At 37.7% G+C, this 22,930-nt stretch overlaps 2 protein-coding genes, 1 long non-coding RNA gene and 1 pseudogene across 4 annotated transcripts; 1 reads left to right on the top strand and 3 right to left on the bottom strand.

The window, feature by feature from the left end:
- Positions 1-1,462: 1,462 nt before the first annotated feature.
- On the top strand, positions 1,463-5,514 carry LOC140009353 (uncharacterized). 2 transcript variants are annotated; one of them, XR_011816750.1, is made up of 5 exons: positions 1,463-1,768; positions 1,876-1,923; positions 2,338-2,381; positions 2,626-2,669; positions 2,881-5,514. It is a non-coding gene; the product is annotated as an uncharacterized lncRNA (long non-coding RNA). The 2 variants fall into 2 exon arrangements; XR_011816749.1 differs by having other exon boundaries at positions 2,338-2,387.
- Positions 5,515-8,061: 2,547 nt separating this feature from the next.
- On the bottom strand, positions 8,062-9,121 carry LOC113697264 (peroxiredoxin-2E-2, chloroplastic). Its single transcript, XM_027216812.2, has one exon. It carries the CDS (start codon positions 8,933-8,935, stop codon positions 8,240-8,242), a length of 696 nt encoding a protein of 231 aa, XP_027072613.2. The 5' UTR covers positions 8,936-9,121; the 3' UTR covers positions 8,062-8,239.
- A 1,613-nt stretch (positions 9,122-10,734) lies between these two features.
- Positions 10,735-13,553, bottom strand: LOC113695331 (uncharacterized; annotated as a pseudogene).
- An 869-nt stretch (positions 13,554-14,422) lies between these two features.
- LOC140009352 (glucomannan 4-beta-mannosyltransferase 9-like) lies at positions 14,423-20,325 on the bottom strand. Its single transcript, XM_072054561.1, has 9 exons — positions 19,346-20,325; positions 19,087-19,185; positions 18,631-18,883; positions 16,979-17,089; positions 16,545-16,681; positions 16,203-16,316; positions 15,868-16,067; positions 15,285-15,479; positions 14,423-15,143 (listed from the first exon to the last, which is right to left on the bottom strand). The coding sequence occupies exons 1-9, from the start codon at positions 19,673-19,675 to the stop codon at positions 14,981-14,983; spliced, it is 1,602 nt and encodes a 533-aa protein (XP_071910662.1). The 5' UTR covers positions 19,676-20,325; the 3' UTR covers positions 14,423-14,980.
- Between the last annotated feature and the right edge of the window lie 2,605 nt (positions 20,326-22,930).

The raw sequence follows: 22,930 nt of genomic DNA, 5'->3' as shown, positions 1-22,930 counted from the left end.
ACTCAGAAGCCAAATTAATTCATTAGCATCAATCAAATCAGATTTAACCCTAATCAGGTAAGAACAAACTAAAACAAAAGCTATTGTAGGAACGGGAATCTAAAAATTCTAATGGTATCTAGGCATTTGCACATGCACTAGTGTTTCCAGAACAATGGCAGGATCATATAATACCTCTGCTTAACGTTGCTTACAGAATTTTCTATTGAATTAATAATACCCTTAATTTATCTAGCCAAGCAAGAATCACAGGCTATCATAAGCATATCATACCCCCTGCTTTTCTTATTTCGGAAATTTTTGTCTGGTCAAATCTATTATGAATTAGGAAATGTATTTGAGTTAGACGCAATTATCAATGAACTCTTGCAACACGCCATTGTTAGGGGACAAAACAGTGATAAGGTGACGAATAGCTTGCTCGTATAACCAATTAACCAAAAATGAATTTCTCCTTTCGTATCCAAAAAATTCTCCAGATATTGACAGCATATCTATGCAACCAATTGTAGGATTTGTTTATAGGCGGTACAGATACCACCTCCGCCACTATGGAATGGGCAATGGCGGAGCTTCTTCACAATCCAGACAAGATGGCAAAGGCAAAGCAAGAATTAAACCAAAAAATTGGCTTGTCAGAGTTGGAGAGAGAGAGAGAGAGAGGGAGATGATCTGTTACCTCCGAAATTGGGTCTTTGTCAGAGTTGGAGATGCCGCCTGCGAAGAAGGAGGGATTTGTTTGCTGATGAGATGTCGCCGGAGGCTTTTGGTTGGACTGAAAGCTTTTATTTGCCGGAGATGAGGAGATGTCGCTGCGAAAAAGAAGACTGCTTTTCAGGAAGGAAAATAACTTCACAAAGACAGATGAGGAAGTTGTTTTCCTCCGCTGGGTGTAATTGATTTTCTATCGGAAATTATTTTTCCAAAATAATTGACAACCAAACAAAAGAAAATATGGAAAATGTTTTCCGGAAAACCTTTTCCTTCCAAACAAACAGACTCTTAGTGTGGCTGCTTTTCCTTCGCCCCGTTCTTTCATGTTTTCCCCTTTGTACTAGTCGTTGTTTACTGGCTGGCTGCCCATTAGGAGCGGTAGGTGCATGGAGGTTAGCTGAGAATGGTCATCTTTTGCGACTGTAAAAGTTCTAATTCAAAGTAATTAATCAGGATGGAATAAAAGGGTTGAAGCTTAAAGGATACAAAAGACTAACTAGATGGAATCAAAACGGAAGAGGTAAATCGATCGATCTACTGTACTCATTAGTAGCAAGTGATCAAAACATACCAAAATGCTCGTGATTTGGTAGCCGCAATCAACTTTCATGCCTACCAAAATGCTCTACTTTATTGAGACACCAAAACTAAGAAAAAAATAATAATGTTAATCACACTTTCACTTCCCCTCAATTTGACAAATTCGTTGTTGGTTTCATTAACATATATAGTAAATGTGTGAATGCCAATCCCTCCAATTGAACCCAATTGCTGACGTGGCACGCTGTGATTGGCCGATTGATGGTAGTCCTCCGTTGATTGAGCTGATGAATTGAATTGAGGACAAAATCGAGATTTCACCTCATCATTCAATAGATAGGGTTTCTGAAGCTGCTGCCGAGAGTCTCTTCTGCGCCTCCCTATCTAATCCTCCTCCTCGATTTCTTTCTTTTTTTCTTCTCTCTCATTTTCACTTCTTTTCTTTCCTTGATTCGCTGTTGTCCAGATCTTCCTCTTCGTGGCTCTCCAGCTCCATTACTCTCCATTGATCAAGGTGATAACAATGAATGGGCCTCCCTATCTAATCCTTCTTCTTGGTTTCTTTCTCCTTTTCTTCTCTCATTTTTACTTCTTTTCTTTCCTTGATTCGCTGTTGTTCAGATCTGCCTCTCCGTGGCTCTCCAGCTCCATTACTCTCCGTTGATCAAGGTGTAACAATGAATGGGAAGCAAACATTTATTTTACTTTAGGCTACTTAGTCATAATTTTTTCTTCATATTACTTAGCCATATTAAAAATCTTTTTTCCCCTTTTCGTTTTTTCCGCACATGATTCCTCGAACCCATCTGCTGTAATATTCGTCCCAAAGATATCTTCTTTACACCCTCAATGTTAATATGTATGGTCTGTATCAAAATTAGGGATGCCCAGATATTAGAAATTCGCTAGCTTTTGCTCCAGTCTTGGGGGATTCAAATCTTGCATTCTTTTTTTCACAACTTTCTACTGTTCGATGTTTCCTGTTTCGTTTCATGGAGTTATCTTTTTAATACAAGAGAGAAAAAATTATGATTACTTTAGGTTACTCAATCATTGTTTTTCTTTCTTTTTTTCCTTGGGCAGATTGGAAGGCAACAGTTGTTCGTCTCATATTTTATGAGAAAAAGGTAGAGGTGAGCTTTTTTTCCTACAGATTAATTCGTGATCATTTGTTTCTATCTTGGAGAGTCGGCTATTTTCTCCTTCCATCTTTAAATTCTAACAAATACATTTTTTATTATTGCTTTTTTTCCTATACACTATTATCTTTATTGTTGTGTGATTATTCTCTTCTTGTGCGAACATCTATATGGTTATTCTACTAGCTGTTTTTTTCTCACTTGTTATTGATATGTGCCTTTTTCTTTTTAGAAAATTTTTAGTGCTTCTTCTCTCCCGCATTCTCGTTCCTCATGGTGAGTTTTCTAATTTTTGCATCCGTGCTTACTTTTATTTTTTTTTCCTGAGCTCTATTTTAAGTTTTTTATTATTGTTATAAGTGTTGTTGCTGTTTATATTTGGAGGATTTGTTTTGTCCACTTTTTTAATTTGCAATTATGGTTTCTAAATTTTTTTCTCTATATATAAGTAGCAAAAAGTAGTTCCTACCTTTATATTTGATTTCAGGCTTTCATGTTCAAGGTCAAAGAACTCAGTAAACGTGGCAAAAAAGGTTATTACCTTTTTGTTTGATTTCATGTTTTTATCTTCAAGGTTAAAAGAACTCATGCAAATATAATGGATTTTAATGTCTTAATATCTGTTTTCCTTGCTGAAAAGTTTTTTATGATTTTTTCAAAATTTCCCCTCGACTTATTTCCTAATCATTCACTTCAAGTAGCACAGCATACTAGATCTTATATTTGCAAAATACCAAAACAAACAGGTAGCGTTTGTATAAATCTCCATTTTTGAATTTGTGAAATAGAAGAAAAGAAAACGTGGTCTTCTTATTTCTTGTACTTGCTGTGTGTTTTGAAGTTCAATTGAAACTCATGTGCTTGGAAAACTTTAGAAATTAACATTTTCATTTTATTTTAAATATTGTTGGGGTTGTCAAATTGAATTAATTGAAGAATCTTTAAATATGACACATATGCTCTTATTTTCCAAATGCTTAAAAATTGCACTTTTTGATTGAGTTTTTACTAAACAGGGACAAAAGTAGGATTTCGCCTTGAAAAAATGCATATGCAATTAGAATGTATGAACAAAATTAGTTTAGTCGTTCATATATGCCTCAGCAAAAGTGTACTGAAAAAAGAGTTTGATCTCAAATGAAGGTCCGGACTTTCTCACCCACTGGTAATTAGTTAAGCAATGGAGGTATGCAAGTGACCAGCAAATTGAGTACTCAATGAATCGGTTATCACTTTATTTTTGGAGTTAAGATTTTTGTTACAATCTATTTCCATCCAAGAGGTTTGCTAATGTGTTGCTTGCTTAACTAGACTTCATCCTCTATATAACATTTTCTTGCCTTGAATCATAAAAGAAATGATGGCCGTATTTTGTTTGGAAAGTGCTCTGCTTTCAATGCTCTATGCTTTTAATTCATGACCCTAAGTTGCCTCTTACCACTTCTAAAAATTTTAACATGGAAATAATTACTAGGTAATTCAGTTTTGGGTGTTTTAAATCTGTATTTGCTAAACATGATGTTCCCTGTTACATTTTAGTATGATTAAGTTTGGAAAGTCTGATTTTTATAGCCAGTTTGTTGTACTTTGTGAAATTGGATCCAACTGAGAAAGAACCCTAAACAGGTTAACGGACAACAATTAAAGTTCAAATTGCCAATTGAAAGATTCAATGAGTGAATGTTAAACAGATTTTCAATCTACCTTTAAGTTTTTCTACGAGAAAGAACTTAATGGAAGGAAATGTTACTTTTGAAGTAGATTTGCTAAACTCTCTTGTAAATTACAATAGGATGCATAATCCATGCCAAATATGGCATCTAGATGTTCCAGTAGAAGAAGACCCCTCTACTTTGAGAGAAAATGGTATAGACTTCTTTGCAGAATCTTAGAATACAATTATTATTTCTTCCACTTTTGTTTTTAGGCTGAGGCATATATGCCATATTTGCCGCATCTTCTATCAGTTTTGTAGCTACTGCATTTCAATTGTGTTGTTGCAGTTTGCAAGAATTATTATGGTGCTCTTGATTCTCATTGGGCAAGATCCAAGTAATGAACTTTGCCACGAATCCTTGGAAATTACTTCTTATGTATGATTTGTTTATAGCCTTTCCAATTACCAATAACTTCAATTCTTCGGCACTGCTTGGATTAATAACAAAAATAGGTTAGCTTGAGATATGAAACATTTCAGATTTCGTCATTGTTAGATAAATTTTATAGCCAAACATGATTGGTCTTTTAAATTTTTTTTTTGTGGTATTTATGAGCAATAATTTGATTTGGACAGCAAATCAGGAAGTGTAAGCGCCCATATTTGAAACTATTCATTTTTGTTTCGTGTTAGGTAATGGATGATATTTTTGCACTATATTTAACCCACAAATGCAGTCTAATATAGGTTGTCCTGCTAGGTTCAGCTCTTGATTCACACATCCAATACGATTTTATCAATATGGACTGTGCTTATTTATTTATTTTTTCCTTCTTCCTTTTGGGTTTTGGTTGCCATAATTATCGACACTATGTATCTTTTGTTGTTTTTGTTGGAATCCTCTATTCGTAGGCTAGAAACATGCACAAAACTAAACTTCTTCGAAATGCTACAGCCTTAAGAAATCCAGGATTGGCAGGAGCAAAAGAACTCAGTAGAGACTCCTCTGGTTGTTGGATGGAAGGCTATAGTAGAAACAGTGCAAACTTGGGAATTGCTATCAATATTTTGGCTGAACTATGGGGTTTTAGAGACGGAATTATGCTTGCTTTGGAGTTAAATATTCAATTCCTAGATATTGAAGTTGACTGCCTTGACATCATATCTCTAATGAAATCAAATACTCTCAGTAATCATAATAATCATTGTTTGCAATATAATTGTTGATTACAGAGTCCTATTGCGGTTGCAATAAGAAGTGAATAGATGTGTAGATGGCTAGCTAGACTGGGAGGCAAGATGGAATGGCATTTTGTAATTTTGGATTCCTATCCTCATGAACTACCTTTTGGTTTAGATGAAGATTTGAGGGGAAATTTTTTTCCTCGTAATACTTGTTTGGCTTGTACTTGGTGTTTTATTTAATCTATTTGTACCCAAAAAACAGGAAAATGTTCCGGAGCATTTTTTTCCTTCTCCTATGTGACTTGACCAAAACTAACCGTTATAGGAGACATCCGGTCTTTAAAATTTCGATGGATGAGTATAGTCCAGAAAGTACTACCAAGTACCAACCAATCGAGACTACAAACTTTGTTCCCCCCACCGCCAAGTGCAGCTGCTACAGTACTTTATTTGGATTGATATAATATACTATTGCACAAGTTACTTCTCCATGAATGTTGAGTTGGACAAACATATATAAAGCCAATCTCGGCTATTTATACTTATTATGTGATTTTTTGGATTATTGTTTCTTTCATTGAATTGTAATACATAAGCGGATATAGTTGAACAAATTTGAAAATTTACTTGGCATAATTGAAAACTCTTGCATTCCCCAATTGAAAACTCTTGTATGCGAATTAATCTCTAACTATTTTACCCAATTTTTTTTGTCAATCTTTCTTGAAACAATCTATTAAACAAAAGGAACACCTTTACTAAGATTGTTAATAAACTTTGTAGGAGGAGTTGGCTTTATTTGTTTTGCTTGATATTAGATCTCATCATGATTGCGGTATGGCTTTTCCGGCTATTAGAGTAAGTATTTGGATTCTAAATTATTTCTTAACAAAAAGTTGAATCGGATTATAGTCAATGGATGCCAGTATTTTGCTTGCGATTCTAAAAAAATTGTATATATAATATATATATGTATATGAAGAGGACCCAATTAATTTTTTCTTTCAATTTTGATTGATTAAGAGCCTAGATATTGGAGCCTTGAAAGCGTATGGAGTTCTTAGCTCGATATCTTTGTTTTTGTCTTCCTTTCTAATACTTTTAGTAAGTTGTTCATTATGCACCCTAACAATTAGTGGCTATAAAAATTCCATTTTCTCTTGGTTTTATGATGATTTCTTTTAATGTTTTAACACTTGTGCGTGATGATCTAGCTCAATCAAATTAAAGTTTATGAACAACATTATTAGCTTCTCGTTGATTACGTGTATCTATTTTTTTTAATTCTATTTTCATTCTATGCAGAAGCAAGGAGCATCTTAGTGATCTAGTCTAATCATGATATTGTCTTGCATTTTCTTAACAAATATTCATATTCACTACTAAATAAGACTACAAAAACAGAACGGCAAAGCTTTTGGTGCATATTTGTGTAACTTTTCATACTTAATATAAGAATTTGAATCACTGGGCATTTTTGGCAACCGTGAAAATTACACCGCGCATCGCGCGGTGTTATCCTCCTAGTTGACACAAATTTGTCATCCTAGATAAAAATAATAATCTCATTTGATGCGATGGATTAGTATCCACCATCTAGCGGAGCCAATAACGGGGGATCGCCATCGGATTGATATCAAAAGGTTCATTTTTTGGAATCACAAACCCCTATCCATGCTTAAGGAACTCGGCTGCTACCCATAATCACACCCGATTTACACCGACTTCTGTGGTCGCTGAAATTTGGAATCATAGGGGTGGCTGAGACTTCGTGCGCCAAAATGACTACTTATTGTTTGTTTGGCAGGAGAAGTGGTTGCTTCACCAACGATTCGGTGTTAAAAGAGAAATTGAAAACAGGAAGCGGAAGACTGATGAACGAGGTACCAACCTTTCCGTTTTCTTCACCAAACCAAGGAAAAAATTTTGAACACTGAACTTACTTTGCTGGACTGCCAACTCCGAAATATCCAGTTTGAAGTATTAACCGCATCAGACACAAGCCACAGCTGTGCTCTTCCCAGCGTGAGTTTTACAATTGTCAGTAAATCTGACGCTTCAGACAGTACGTGCAAGTTGCAGAGTAGAAAAATCTTCAGTACCAACATCTTAAGTTTGCTGTCCCTTGGGGGGACATCCGATAAAATTGGAACATAACTTTGCTATACCAGCATGAAAGCGAGACTCACTAGTGGAAAGGAAAACCCACTACTTATCGAAATAAAAGATAGATAGCATCATAGGCTCAGCTAAACAGAGTCAAACTTTAAATCAAGCTGCCGAGAAAGAAGCAAGAATCAAGCTGCCAAGAAAGAAGCAGCTTGCTTCTCAAATCTTGCCATTGTAACCCTGCTCAACTAGAAAGAGAAGAAGACACATCCCAAGAAGAAAAACACTTTCGCCATTGTGACCTTGCTCAGCTACTCTTTTAGTTTTAATCGTTATCATAGGTTACGATATGTTATACGTCCAGTAATTCATGGTACCAAAACCGCGACTCAGCAATTTTGCCCCATAACTTCCTCCTCTTTATCATCCAGGTCCAGCCCATATCTCCAGTCTCTACTCTCTTCCACGCTGTATTCAGGTTACCTCTTATCCATCCAGAACACACTTGTCTCAAACTTCCCAACTTCACAGTCTCTACCACGCTATGACTATATCCGTCGCCCAAACTTCTCAACTTTACATAGTCATAGCTCTTTTCTACCAGAAATCAAATCAATTATTGTATTTTGCCCAATTACTGACTTCATTCAGACAATCACAAATTCAAAAGAAAAAAAAGGACTTTGAACAATAATGTAGAAACTAGTAACTTACAGATTGACCAAGAACAGAAACGCATTAATTCGCACAAAAGCCCATTTTTTTCAGAGAGAAATTAGTATCCTCAACAGCTAAAATTCTATCCCTAGCCTTTTATTCGCAACAAAAAGCAGCATTTCTCATCGTTTCAACATCCCTCGAACAAAGAAAACTACATAAGATAAAAGATAAGAATTTAAAGAACCTTGAGCATATCCTCAGCACTGCTAACATTGAAAGCTCCGCCTTCCTCCAAATTCAATACCTTGACAACCCCGTCTTCCACTAACATCGCATACCTTCTAGACCTAACTCCCAGCCCCATTGGCTTATCAGTCAAGTCCAGCTCGACCCCGATAGCTTTCGTGAAGACTCCATTTCCATCGCTCAACAACAACACATCGTCACCGGTGATGTTCAGATTCTCCTTCCACGCCTTCATCACGAAGGCATCGTTGACCGCAATGCAAGCGATGGTATCCACGCCTTTGGACTTTAATTCAGAGGCCTTCTCCACGAATCCCGGGACGTGCTTCTGGGAGCAAGTTGGAGTGAAGGCCCCAGGGACGGCGAAGAGGATGGCTTTCTTGTTGGCGGTAAGGTCGGAGATGGACACGGTCTGGACGTCGTTGGAGGCATCCAAGTAGGATAAGCTGGCGTCTGGGAGCTTGTCCCCGACGGAGATGGTGGCGGAGATTTTTGTCTGGGTGGAGGAGAATCTGAGGATGGGCTTGGGAAGGTGGAGGGGGTGGTGGAGTTTGAGGGGGAGCCGGGAGACGGCGAAGGAGGAGGAGAAAGAGGAAAGGGGTTTGGAGGAGAGGAGAGGGGTGAGGGGTTTTGGGGTCGAGGAGAGGAGTTTTGTCAGGGTGAATGTGGTGGTTGCGGCTGCCATTGCTGCGGTTACCGTGTAGCGTAGGCTCCGGAGGGTAGTAAGACTAGAGAGAGTTTGATGGATGATGATGGATTACAAGTGCTAAGGTATTATAATCCTACTGGTGGTGTATGTGTCTGGACGGGATTTGGGCGGAGGAAATTAGGATTGGGCTGTGCACGCAGACGCAGCGCACGCTAGCTGGCTCAAAGGCAGCAGTACTTGCTTGGATCTTGGCAGGAACCATCACGTGATGGTTGGAGAAGTTTTCACGTGATTTGAGGGACAGGAAACTTTTTTTTTTTTTTCTTAAGGGATAATTTCAGAAACCTCCCCTAACTTTTTGCATAATATCACTCAGCCCCCTTTGAGTTTTTAAAATCTCATGTACCTCCTTTAGATTGACATTTTTGTAACATTTTAGCCCCTTTAGAGAAAATGCAAGAAAGATAAAACTTTTGTTCCAATACTACCCTTATGTTATCATACCTATGATGCTCACAACAATAGTAAAAAATAAAATATGGTTAAAAAGTAAAAATATGAAAATATGAGCATTTATAAATGCAATAACGAGTAATTTTATAGATATACAACAACTATTATATAATATAATGCACGGTGTTTAACAAACAAAAAGGATATTTCTAAATATATTTGGTCATTGGATCTTTTTTTGATTATTTTTTAAATTTTGACTTGTTTATAGAGTTTTTTCCCTATAAGTAAGATTAATATTACAAACTATATATATGAAGAGATTATTTTAATTTTCAACACAATTAAAACTATATCGTGTATTAAAACATAGTTCTTAAAAAACTTTTTCGACTTCCTTATAACTGTCCATGAAACTTTTCAAGGCATTAATTACTTATGAAAATTCTCATAAATAGGTGGTTTTGACTAGATTAAATTTATCCACGTCTTCTGTTGTCTCACCTTGACCTATGTATAGAGAAATATGGATCATTATTAGATAACAATTTGTTTTCTTTAAACAACATTTTTGGTCTAAAAATTTTATTTTGCTTTGGCTTTTTGTTAAATGGCTATTAAGAGCAAGCGTAATGTTATTAATTTGTGACATTAATTTGTGTCTTGTCAAACTAATAGGGGAGGTAAGTGAGATTTTAAAAATTTCAGGGAAGTTGAGTGATATTATGAGAAACTTCAAGAGATATTTATGAAATTATTCCTTATAAAAAAAAAAAGAAGAAGCAGATGTTTTACAAACCAAAAAGGAAAAACAAAAAAACAAAAACAAAAATTTACGAGGACGAGGAGAAAAATGTTTTCAACAAGTCGATGAAATTGTAGCTGAGTCATTTATATCCCAAACCGAATCCAAATAGCTCAAGTGAATATGTCAACAAAAATTTAATCCCATTCTTAAATGATTATGCTCCTATTCAACTCCTTATCTTGTCAAAAAAAAAAAAGATAACTACTTACACCATCGTATATGAAATTAACTTCTTCTTTGTTTGACCTGTATAAAAAAGAAAAAAAAAACTTGTTTCTCTTGCAGTTCATTAAAATTCATTAGATATAGTAATATTAATATCTGCAAGACTTAGAAATTACTCCTCACTAATCTGCGGGTTTTGACTTCTCAAGTTCGCTGAAGTGCTCAAATTGTTCCGAATGAAAAGCAATCGCATTTGCAGCCAAAATTTGTCTTGGAGTTATTACGGAGGCCCAACGTTACTACCATTGCCTGCCTAGGAAGAACTCAACGGCGCAGAGCAACATCAACAAGTATGATGTAAGCGGGCAAAGCGAAGCATACAGCTGAGTTTAATAAATGACAAAAGGGAAAAGAGAAAGAAACAGCATCTGAAGTCGGTTCCAACTAAGGTTAACTGTAGCCTGTAGGCTAAGCACTGAACAAACGGATACGTAACCAAGCAACGCATTCTTCAGCAATTTGATGACATCGGAAACATACAATAAATATCATCACCTCACTATCAACAGAGGAATGGCGTATTGCTAGATTCATCACAGCTTATGACCCCATTTCCGCGCTAGAAGAACAGAAGAATGAACAGCTAAAGTATGTACAACTTAAGAAAGTGTCACAAGAGATGGGCTATCGATGCGCTTCCACCCTGCACTTTGGCAACAGCATGGAGGTCCTCGTTCAAGCTCCAATCATGAACTCCTTTGACACTCATCTCAGAGCAAATTATACGGACCTCCTCAAGCTTCCCTTCCTCTCTGAGGCCTGAGAGTAGCTCGTTGCAAATAGCGATAGGTGGGTAGAGATCATTTTCAAGCATTTCCCTATACCAAATATATGCCCCTAAAAAATCCTTCTGCTTGCAGTGTCCGTCAATAAACATGTTATATGTCTCCGCATTAGGAATCAATCTGTCTGCAAGCTCTCATGTCCTCGAAAAGATCCTTTGCCTTCTCAAATTTGCACTGCTTAAAGCACCCCAATATCAGGCCATTGTATGTCATCCGATCATGACTAATTCCTCTTTCTACCATCTCATTCTGCAAAGAGAATGCTTTGTCGACCTCTCCATGCTCTACATAACAACGGATGAGCTCATTATATACAACTCGATCGGGAATCAGGTTCATGTGGGACATTTCTTGTACAATTTTCTCTATCTGTAGCAGTCCTGTTTCTTCTGTTTTGCATTTAGCAATTAGAGGATGAAATGTGCTTAAGGTAGGGGTTATGCTCGATGCTTTCATCTTCTCATATAACTGCATGCTCTTACTGATATCACCTGCATTGCAGTACCCTGACATTAAGGAATTATATGTAATGACATCAGGGTTTAGACCCTTGCTTACGATTTGCAAAGCCAATTCTTCAGCTTCCATCACCCGACCTTTTTTGCATAGCCCATTAATCAATATATTGTATGTCACAATCGTTGGGTCTACTTGACATTTTATCATCTCATCAGACAACCTAAATGCATCATCAATCTTTCCTCTTGCGCAATTACCATCTATAAGTACATTATATATTTGCGCATTTGGCAAAACCCCTCTACCGATCATATCCCTTAGGATTATTTCAGCTTCGAGAAGCCTACCATCCTTGCACAAGCAATTTATCAAAGAACCATAAGTAACAACGTTAGGATTGACGTTATGGCTTTCCATTTCCTCAAGAATCTGGAAACACCTTTCGAATTGACGACTTCGTCCATAGCCCTGACTTAGGATGTTATATGTCTGTAAATTGGGGGAAATTCCCTTCTCGGTCATCTTCTTAACCCAGTAGTGTGCATCATCCATCTTGGACAATTCACAGAACTTATTGATCACGGTGTTGAATGTGATGCAATCTGGCTTCACCCCAACATTTTCCATTTCTCCAATAATGGAAAGAGCTTTTTCCACACTGCCTTCCCTGCAATGCCCATTCACAATGGTATTAAAGATCACCTTTGTCCGAACAAGCCCATCGCCCATCAACTTCTTCAATAGTTCCTCAGCCTTGTCCATTTTCCCTTCCTTGCACAACCCATTTAACAAAATACTGCAAGTATACTCATTCAAAGGTACCCCTTTTCGAACAGCTTCCTCATACAAAGCCAGCGAAGCATCCACATTTCCACACCTTGAGTGCCCATCGAAAAGTATACTATAGGTAAGTCCGTCAAGAACAAACCCATGAACCTCCATTTCCTCCAATACCTTTTTAGCGTCCTTCATCCTCCCTGCCTTACAAAGGCCACCAAGCAAAGTATTGAAGGTGACTATATTAGGCTTCACACAATCATTTTTCATCTTTTCCCTTAGATTAAACGCCTCCTCCAAATTCCCCGATTTACAGTAGCCATCAATGAGTGAATTGTAAGTTACCCTGTCAGGCATCACTCTTTTATGCACCATTTCATCAAACAGCTTCCGTGCATCCTCCACCCTCCTCTCTTTACACAGCCCTCCTATCAGAACATTGTACACAAAACCATTGGGCTTCATTCCACATTTTTGCATGGACTGCATTTTCTCCAATGCCCCTTGCAAATCCCCTAACTTCACGGCAGATTGTATGGCCTTACCGTAGCTAAACTTGTCAATCCGAACGCCCCGAACTACCGCGTGAGAAAACACCTCGAGGGCCTTATTATACTCACTTGAAGTAACCAATGATTCAAGATATAGGTTAAAAGCAGAGAGGGAAGGAAAACTACCATCTTCTTTGACCAGATTATAGACTTCCGTGGCCTCAATGGGGCGCTTTGATTCAGCGTACATTGACAAGAGCATGTTGAAAAACATGGGCTTTACCGGTGGAGGTGAGGAGGAGGAGAAGAGCGTGTAAAGTTGAGAGACGGAATGGGAATCAATGAGGGTCTTGAGGTGCCTCTTTGCAGTTTCGGTGCGGTTCTGTTGGAGTAATATCCGAAGATTTCGGAGCTGTTCTTGGAGATCTTCGTCGGCAGCGACGGCTCCGTCATTGGTGATGGAGGAGGTGGCGTTTGTTTCATCCGGAATGGCTGTGAGTGAAGAGTGAGAGCAGAGGAATTTGCAATTCGGAGGAGGATTGTGGCGGAGAAATTTGGAGGGAAGGAGAAGACGGATCCGTTTCCCCATTTTCCCACCGTCCTACGTTTGAAAAGACTCGCCGCCTTCTCGGTTCTGAGATTCATTCTAGTCGTTGAATGAGGCCTTTTAGCCTTCCATAGTCCATACGCCTCGGCCGCACATATTTGATTATAATTGGGCTTTTCTCTCATGGTCCTGGAGGACTTGTTCTTATGGACCTCAACTAAAAGCCCAAGTCCAGCATCAAACCAAAACAATTGGATTATGTGACATTGTGACTTACAAGGTCAGGCCACAGACCAATCTTTTAAGTCGTATCCATCAGCTTAGTGCGTGCACCTTGCGAGAGGCATTATTGTTGTTCTCGGATTAAAAAATTATTTTACCAGGCGGCATAGCATCATTTCCATAGAATTGACAGTAGTATTCTATGCCTATGAATATTCTGTCTTTGAATGGTTATTAGTGGAGTCCTATATTTTACCTACACCTCAATGAATTGTCAGTTTATGAATCATTGCTCAGTAGGAGCATTTATGAAGATGCAGGAAAGGAAAGGACTGTTGGCGTTGATCAACCATTATGAGTCCCTGAATGCAGAACAACTTGTGTGCACGCTTCACAATAGAAATTTCAAGCTATTGTTTATTTTCAGTGAAGAATAATGTGCTCAGAAACAATAATAAGTGGGTGGTCGTTCTCTAATTCTAACTTTGACAAAAGTTGTATAATTAATTACTCGTTTCCATGATGGCAGCATCAGACTACTTCAGTTGGAGGTTGTTGTTCTGTAGTAGTAGTGTTTTGCAAAGGTCTTTGAAACGATACCAATTGCAGAAGGAATATGAAGTACTACAAGATGAGATGACACCTCGTTGCAACGCCTAAAGGTGCTCTGAGTACAATAGTTTTGATGAGTAAAGCAACTGGGTTCAAATTCCCTTGAGTCGAATGATAAGACATGAGAACAAAAACACTTCATAGTAGTCTGTTTAACAATTTCACTATGTAAATGATGCTGCACCAAGGATTTTTTCCATCTCTCTAGAATTTATTGCTAATAAACCTCAGATAGAGGAGGAAATTCGAAGACAAAAAAAAATTTTGTTCCCCGTCTGCTTGGAACAAGCAATGTTCTTTACTTCAGCAGATTCTTCTTTATTATTTTTTTCGCTTTTGAGTGTTTGTGTGTGAAGCATTTGCAAAATCATTTTGTTCTCTGTAGTAAAACCCTTGACTTCTGTTCTATACACAAGAACAAATTATTCGAGGTATTACTCGAATGCTTACGCCTAACCTAAAAGAATGACCATCTTTGTTCTTTTTACAAGTAAAGGCAACTGGAAAAATAATAAAGGAAACATAAAAAAAATTAAAGGGCAAATACTCTATAAAATGTGAAGTGAAAGTTGCAAGGAGAGGTTGCTGAAAACGCCACTTCTACTAAGTGCTGCAGCAGAGAGGCAACAAAAAACCAGGGCGACCAATATACTCGGAAGGTAAATATACTTGGAAGGAATCACTTCCAGTTCCAGAACGGCATTATGAGTTGGGAACAAAAGTCCCAATATAGCCAAATCCCGCAATGAAGAAGGCGATTGCTTGCGTGAAGAGATATAGGTAATAGTGGTTTTTACCAAATGCAACATCGTAACAGCCGCAGAAGAATAGGTAAGCGCCAGTCCCAAGTTCTAGCAGATGAAGTCTGTTGGCAATAAGAAATCATCAATGATCATGGGACAAAAACTTTCTTGGCATGCTATATACTGCTATAAGTTATTGTATAAGAAAGTCAGGGAACTAAGTAAGCTTTGCATCAATCAAGCTTAAAAACAGATTTCTTTACCTCTCTCCAAACCTAAATCGAGGTTTTCTGATTGCTTTTACGGCTGACTTGTTCTTGAGAGCATCCCCAAGTTTCTCAGTGACGACCCATTCATTCACTCTGCTAGACTCCAACAAGCCAACGAAGGTTGCTTTTGTCCGATGGAGAGACATGACATTCTCAAATAGAATCCAGAAAACCATCAAGTGGAGTGATCTACATTATGAAACGCTATAAGCATGAATGCCAAAATCTCGATATTCTTCAGTTACTTCAGGAAACGTAGTTCCCAATCGAATGCAAGAAACAAGATTCACAAATACTGGTACGTGATGATCTAAGATTGACAGATTGAAAAAAAAAAAACACACACACACACACAGAAGTAGTACCAGTCCTTAATAAAATTCATAGAAAATTCACCATGTACGTAATTAACGTGTAAAATAGATATCCTTTATCGAGTTTAACATGAATTTCTACTAAAGATCATGAATTGAAATCAAACCTCGTAAAACACTAGCAATTGTTACATTTCTGGCCCGCCGTACGAATGCAATACAGTTAAGTTAGTCGATGAGAATAATTGTTGAGGAAACCAAACCTTGGAGTTCCAACTGCATTGAGTAGGGTAATGACACAAGGAATATAGACCGCTCCCCACTTCGGGACCTGAACTTCAGGTACTAGTACAGTGCTCGGCAAAAGTACACAGTAGAACACAAATGTGATGAGGTGGGCTATGATCTTTCTAACCAAGAAAAAGCTGTAAATCACATGAACCTTCTTCCACAAAGTGACTTTCTGCAAATGAAAAGAGAAGGACGAAAAGGAAAATTACCAAAAAAAAAAAAAAAAGTCAATGGATTAGATAGATTGTATGATGTAATAGGTTCATCAAGAGAGAAACACCAAGGAAAAGGTTAAAAAGGGACAAACCTTGTTTCTTATAATTTCCATGACCATTTTTCTAAAAAGATTGGCAGGGCCACATGACCAACGGTGCTGTTGATAACGATACGCCTTAAAAGTACTTGGCAATTCATTCTTTACCTACAAGAATGAAAATAAATACGTAGTTGTTAGAGATATTTTGTTTGTAGTTCTTAAGAATGATAGCCGTATTTTCCGATACAGTGGCTCATTAATCTGGTTACTTGTTTATCTGTTGCACTCTCTCTGTGCCTTATTCATCAGAATTGGTAGGAAATGGTCCTGTTCCTACTGATACTTTTTATTCTTAGGCAACAAAATGCAGGAGACGCTGGAAAAGCTGCGTACCATTAGAGAACCAAGGTATACAAACTTCCAGCCTCGGAGACTAGCTCGGACAGCCAAGTCCATATCCTCGACTGTTGTGCGGTCCTTCCAGCCTCCAGCCTCATCAATTGCAGCCAATCTCCACACACCAGCAGTTCCTGAATTTCAGGAACAAAGAAAGGAAAATTGACATCTTCGAGGCTGGCAAGTTAATATACTATAATTGAGAATAATACAATAATAATATTATGTATTATGTCTTCCCGGGTTCGACTCATCAAAGAGCAAGTAGTTCAAAACTATGGTTGATCCTCTAAAAAATGAAAATTAAGGGAACATTCACGATCACTAAACGGAGAGCTCAAAGGAGTACTAGGATTAGTTAGTCATTAACATTCAACAAGCAGACTCGCTGGAAAGGAAGCATGGTTCTTGAAAGTTGATTAGTACCATACCATTGAAGCCGAAGAAAGCGTAGGTGGAGGATCCCACTTCTTGCTCCACCCTGAAATGATAGTCCAGCGACATTTCCTGCATTCTTGTCATCAAGCATTCATCCGCATTCACTGCAGAGAAAACCCCCACGTGCCGTGCCAATAAGCCTCAGTCAAACAAATATACTACAAAAATGTACGTAGTAAATAACTTGATGTGCTTCTACATTACATTCTAGTAAAATCAAGATTTACACCACTACTTTCCACGACTTTTCGTCCCTAAAATTGCTAATTATTCTCATTAATTGTACTGATGTGAACCAGGAAAAATAGTCGCTGGAGAAACAGATGTAAGTTGTCGAATAGCTTGGCGGTCCACCACTAAAACAGCACATGCAACTGCTGCCTTGTAATTATAAGGAGGGAAGAAAGTTGTGACAAATAGACGGCTTTGCCCTTGGTCATACCGAACAATTCCACGGCCGCACATGTGTGTGGGTGGGAAGCAATAAGAATGAAAGATTTGTGGGCAAAGCCTGACTCCGGAGTCTGGCCCGAAATCCATCACTTCATAATTAGGGCCTTGTACGTCCACAGCTTTTCTCTACAGGCGGTGGTAGCGATATTAATTTCATCCACCCCTCCATCTACTTCCAACGCAACAATCACGAAACCAAGAAACAGCGAAACACACAGCTTTGGGGATCTGTTTCTATCACCCTTCGTCTCTATATCCCGGGTCCAGGTGTACTTATACTAACTTTTTGTTTTCGGTTCACCAGACATTTTTAGAATAGTAAAACAAGTCTGGAAGTCTCACTCACAATATATATGGGCCTTGTGGGTATGGGATGTTGGGTCCCAATATCTTGGGGTCCACAACATGATGACTGTACGCGTCCATATCCAGAGGGCCATTAGCACTAGTATATCGAGGAATTAGCAGTATTTTTTTTTTTTTTGGTCGATACAATAACTTCCTACCACTATAGGAGGGGAAGGCCGAAGAGATCCTTCGAAATATCATGAGGTAATCCAAGAAGACTGAACCACCACTGGATCAGACTGAATTTTTTAAGCAAAACCACGTTTAATTGTAATAAATTGGTGAGAGTCAAAATTTGAACCCTCGCCACCCACCCCACCAAGCCTTAATACATTGATGGTGGTTAATTAGTAGTAACCAATTATGGAATTTATGCATCCAACTACTAAATACTACTATTAGAAGTAACACGACGATTATTTTTAATACATCCTCCTGCTTTTGTGATTCTGATAAAAAGATATGGCACACCAAAACAAAATGGGCGACCGAATTTTCTGCCTTGTGTGGTAGAAGATTGTCACCGACACTTTTGGAGGGCTAGAGTAGGAGATACTACTAATAGCTAAACCATGTAATTCACTTAAATCGTCTAAATAAATGTGGTTGCTACTATATATATCTATGAATCTACGAGTCAACGACAAGCTAGTTGCTTATTACGAGCTAAACCAAGCAGAGCTGTTTCTGGTACATCAATCACAACTATAAGGGAAACAACGGGACTATGCAAATTGTCTATAGTTGAAAATCAATTTCGCTTATTCCATTTTCTAACCAGACTCGTAGCTAGATTAAAGAAGTAGAAATAATTTGTGCTGCAGAGTAGTGGAATGGAAATTACCGAATTTCCAACGAGCCTGAACGAGGGCGAGTTGTGGATTGTGAACCAGGAAAGGGATGGTTCGCCAGAGGAAATCAGGCTCAGGTTGAAAATCTGCGTCGAAAATGGCTACATAATCACATTGCTTAACGTAGGCATGGTTCAGGCCTTCCTTTAATGCTCCAGCTTTGTAACCATTCCTGTTGTCTCTAATCTCGTACTTAATATTAACCCCTTTGCTTGCCCATCTCTGGCATTCGGTTTCCACCAATGCCTGCCCATTTATTGCACGCAGCGCCAATAACAAGAAAAGCATCAGTCAATTTTGCAGACCAACCATAAATAGCCCAGCAACTTCTAGACGTCAGAAATTGCTGGTTCTTTTCAAGATTCCAAAACTCATTCTTGCTATAAAAAGCAAATGGAGGTTTTATGCTTGCTTGGTGGCTTTGTTTTGATTTGGTATCGTGTCTGTACCTTGATAATGGGATCTGTTGAATCGTCAAGGACTTGAATTATAATACGATCGGATGGCCAAGAAAGGCCGCATGCAGCTCCTATGGAGAGCTGATACACCTGTTTTTTTTTTTACATATACATGAATAATTTAGTCCCTGATGGAAAAAGGGGGGTGAATCATGTAATAGTAGTATATAGACTGCAAATTAACAGGGGAATAGGGCGAGTGAAAATCCTGATGGGTCTGTATAAAAGGATAAAGAAAAAAGGAGAGGACCTCTTTTTCATTGTACATTGGGATTTGAACAAGAACCACAGGGTAAGCTGAATTGCCCAACTCCAAATCATCTTTTATAGGCTCCCATTTGTAGCGCTTTTCGGGCTTTCTCGCAAACAGCTTCACCAGCAAAATCACTACGCCCATGTACACCCTCTCAATAAACAACATTACAGACATGATCAAGCAAACCATGACAGCGAGTTTAAGGAGCGGGACGATCAATGGTGCTTTGATCTGAGCCCAGACCATGCTAATTTGCTCCGTCATATCATCTCTGCCCCCTATAAAGCCATCCGGAAGAAGCGTGGCGGATGAATGCCTATCCATTTCTCTGTTTTTGTGCCACGAAAATAGAGTACGGACAAAAACAGAGGAAAGAAGAGGAGTTTCTTCGAGGTAAGCAGGCCAACAGATCTACAGCTCAACGTATATAAGCTTTTTCCTTGCGAAAAGCAAAAGAATTGTTAATTTCTTTTTCCTCTGATTTTTGCTTCTTGGATACGCAAAACAAACAATGGTGGCAGAGCTGGAATGTCAGAGACAAATATCTAGCTCGAACCACCCACTAAATTTAGGAAGGTCTAAAAGATTCTTGACTGAATATCTCAAAATATTAAACCCTTCGAGACGCAAAATAACACCTGAAATAAACCCTCCCCAATGTGATGCAGAATTAGGATATGTTCATGGGGGAAAAGAGAGAAGAAGAGGGTTTCTTCTTTCTTTCTTTTTTTTTTTTTTTGGGGCCCTTTCTTTACCTCTCAGAATATACCAAAACGCTAAAGGTTTTTTGGTTTCTTTAATCAAAAGAAGAGCAAAAGCAGAAAAATGCCTGCAATGGCTGCAAATGTATGTTTGCAGGAGACCAGATAGAGAAACAGAGAGAGGGAAAATACGGAAGAGAGAGATTGTCGACGGGAGAGAGAAGGGCGGAGAGAGAGGAGAAAGAGAATCACTCTTTATAGAAGGTTTGTTTGGGATTTCTAGTTCGGGTCTGTTCTATTTTTACCCCTTGTTTTTGCTCTACCAACTCTTTCAATTAAAGTTTTTTGTTTTTTGGTTACAAACTTTCAAATTTTCTCATTCGCAGTATATCGTCTAGAACCACAGAACACAAATACCAAGGCCAACAATAATATGTCATATGTTTTTTTTTTCAATTTGTACATTATTTTGGTTCTGGTGTGCGGTTGACAATTATACGTGCAATAATTGAATGACAATGTGGAACTCACCGCCGGCTGTTACATGCAGTTCCCGGCATGCATGCCCTCCGACCAATTACGTCAGTCAGACAGCTCATTCTTTGATATTCCTACGTGTATATAATTATGTAATAATCTCCATATTTGGGTAAGGTCATTAACGTTTAAATTTTTTTTTATTTTTTTTGAAATTTTTGTTTGGAAAATAAAGAATGAGAATTAATTTTGGGAGATCAATGAAACGGACAAGCAGATGAAGTGAGTCCGGGAAAATTATGACGAATTGAAACACAAGTGCCCTCTCACGGTCGCATTCTATGTGATAGCTCAATGGCCTTTTGGGTAATTCGCTTTTGATCTTAATCAAAACAATTTTTCTTCCTCGGTGGGGTTAGATATCAAGTCTCTATTTACGTTAATTCCGGCGTTCTTTGACTCAGATAACTCAATGAGTGCCCTAAAGATGTCAAATTAGCTCCCTCTTAACTCCACTGAATAAAAGTTTGGGCACAAAAGAAGTTGAGTTAAAAGCAGAAAACATACTTTAAATTCTTTTTTTCTTCCTGAAAAGTATTTTGTTATTTGAGCTGCATTTTTTATTATTAGCATTTTCACTATTTGTTTTATTATATAGTCTAATAAATGAAACCTATAAAATTAAAATGATGGTGGGAGTGTGATTAACAAAAATAGGAGTGCAAATAATTTTTTTTCAAGATTCTTCTCCAAATTTAGTAATATTCTTGAGAAAAACATTTCTAATGTTTTGGTGACTTTCGAACATAAGTTGGTAAGTCATTATCAATTCAAACTATGTCACCTAGCGGACTCTCAAGTTGGCTATGAAAATTAATCTGCCACCACTACTAACTGGGCTAGAAGCAGATAACGGCTTCAGGTTTGATTTTGATTACTCATGAGAATATACATTCTTAACTTGCTTGGTAAAAAAAAAAAAAAAATGAGAATATATATTCTACACTGATATTAGGGTCAATCATAAAATTCCCCCGTTTGATATTTCATGTTTCCCATTTTGGCTCTGTTATGGTATAACTTCTCCGACTCAATCAATTCAAGAAACCAAAAATGTATATTAAATTTCAGCATGTGAGATACGCATGATGAAATCAAAGAAACTAGTTATTTGTCGACAAAATTCTCAAACACTGAGGGCCAATTTGTGCTTTTACTTGCATCATACTCCCAATAATTAATCTCATTCAGGATGTATTTATCTTTTCTTAATATCATGTGCGTCTCACGTGATGAAACTGAACTTCATTTGAGGTTTGATTAGGTTAATTGCACCACGTTCAAACAATTAGAAAGTTCAGGGAGCGAATTGAACCATTTGAACCTTGAAATTATTCAAGACAATACTCCCTCCGTCCCACTTTCATAGTCCTGGTTCTTTTTTCACACAGTTTAATAAAAAGTAGTTAACTTTGTTGGAACAATCAATTTAGGTAGATATTTTTCTAAAATACCCTCACATTAATTAGAGTACAACTTTATGGGAACTTGAATTGATGGTAAAAAAAGAATCAACTCTCATTAAATGGGATAGATTTATAGTAACAAAACTTACATTGAATAAGGGTATTGTAGGAAAATTAAAATAAAACTACATTCTTCAATTGGAAAGTGGACTATAATTTGGGACAGACGAAAAGGGGAAACAGAACTATCAAAGTGGGACGGAGGGAGGGAGTAGTAGACATTGATGTGGCTCGTGAGTCAAGCTGACAACCTGATCATTCGCCTTTAGGAACTGATGCACAAGGGAATAGAGATAATCACCTCATTTACACAGCCAAATAAATGATAGTATATCATGAAAAGATTGTCAATTATTAGCTTGATGATTAACACACGATAAACTAGAGAAATGCTGGATATTACCCAAAAACTGTTTATTTTTGGCAAATCAAATAAATGATCGCAACAGTAATGTCTGTCTAATCAAATTAAAGCTGTAATGTCTTTAGAAAAACAAGAGCCTCTAGAAAGTGGTTTTACAATTAGATGCTTGTCAAATTAAGTACTGACCTTCGTTAGGATGTCCACATATGAAATTAAACAAAAAGTGGTTTTTCGAGCAGGAAGCGGAGTACTCGAGTTTAATAATTTTGGATGACTTGTTTGGTCTTAAAGGGTTCCAGGTTACAAAGCCCTCGCATACTTTTGTTTGTCAAAACAGTCATAATTATTTCCTATAATAACAAGCATTTTACTTTAATCGTAATTTCAATTAATAAACTCCACCGGAGCAGCGATTGTCTGTGTACGTAACTCATCATCCTCAGCACACCACATAAGTCGGACTCAGCTCCTGAAGAAACTTTTCGCTTAATTCAAAATGCAGAGTCTGCAA

Source organism: Coffea arabica, chromosome 6e (assembly GCF_036785885.1).
Source record: "Coffea arabica cultivar ET-39 chromosome 6e, Coffea Arabica ET-39 HiFi, whole genome shotgun sequence".
Taxonomy (NCBI): Eukaryota; Viridiplantae; Streptophyta; class Magnoliopsida; order Gentianales; family Rubiaceae; genus Coffea; species Coffea arabica.
This window is presented reverse-complemented; position numbering and strand designations above follow the sequence as displayed.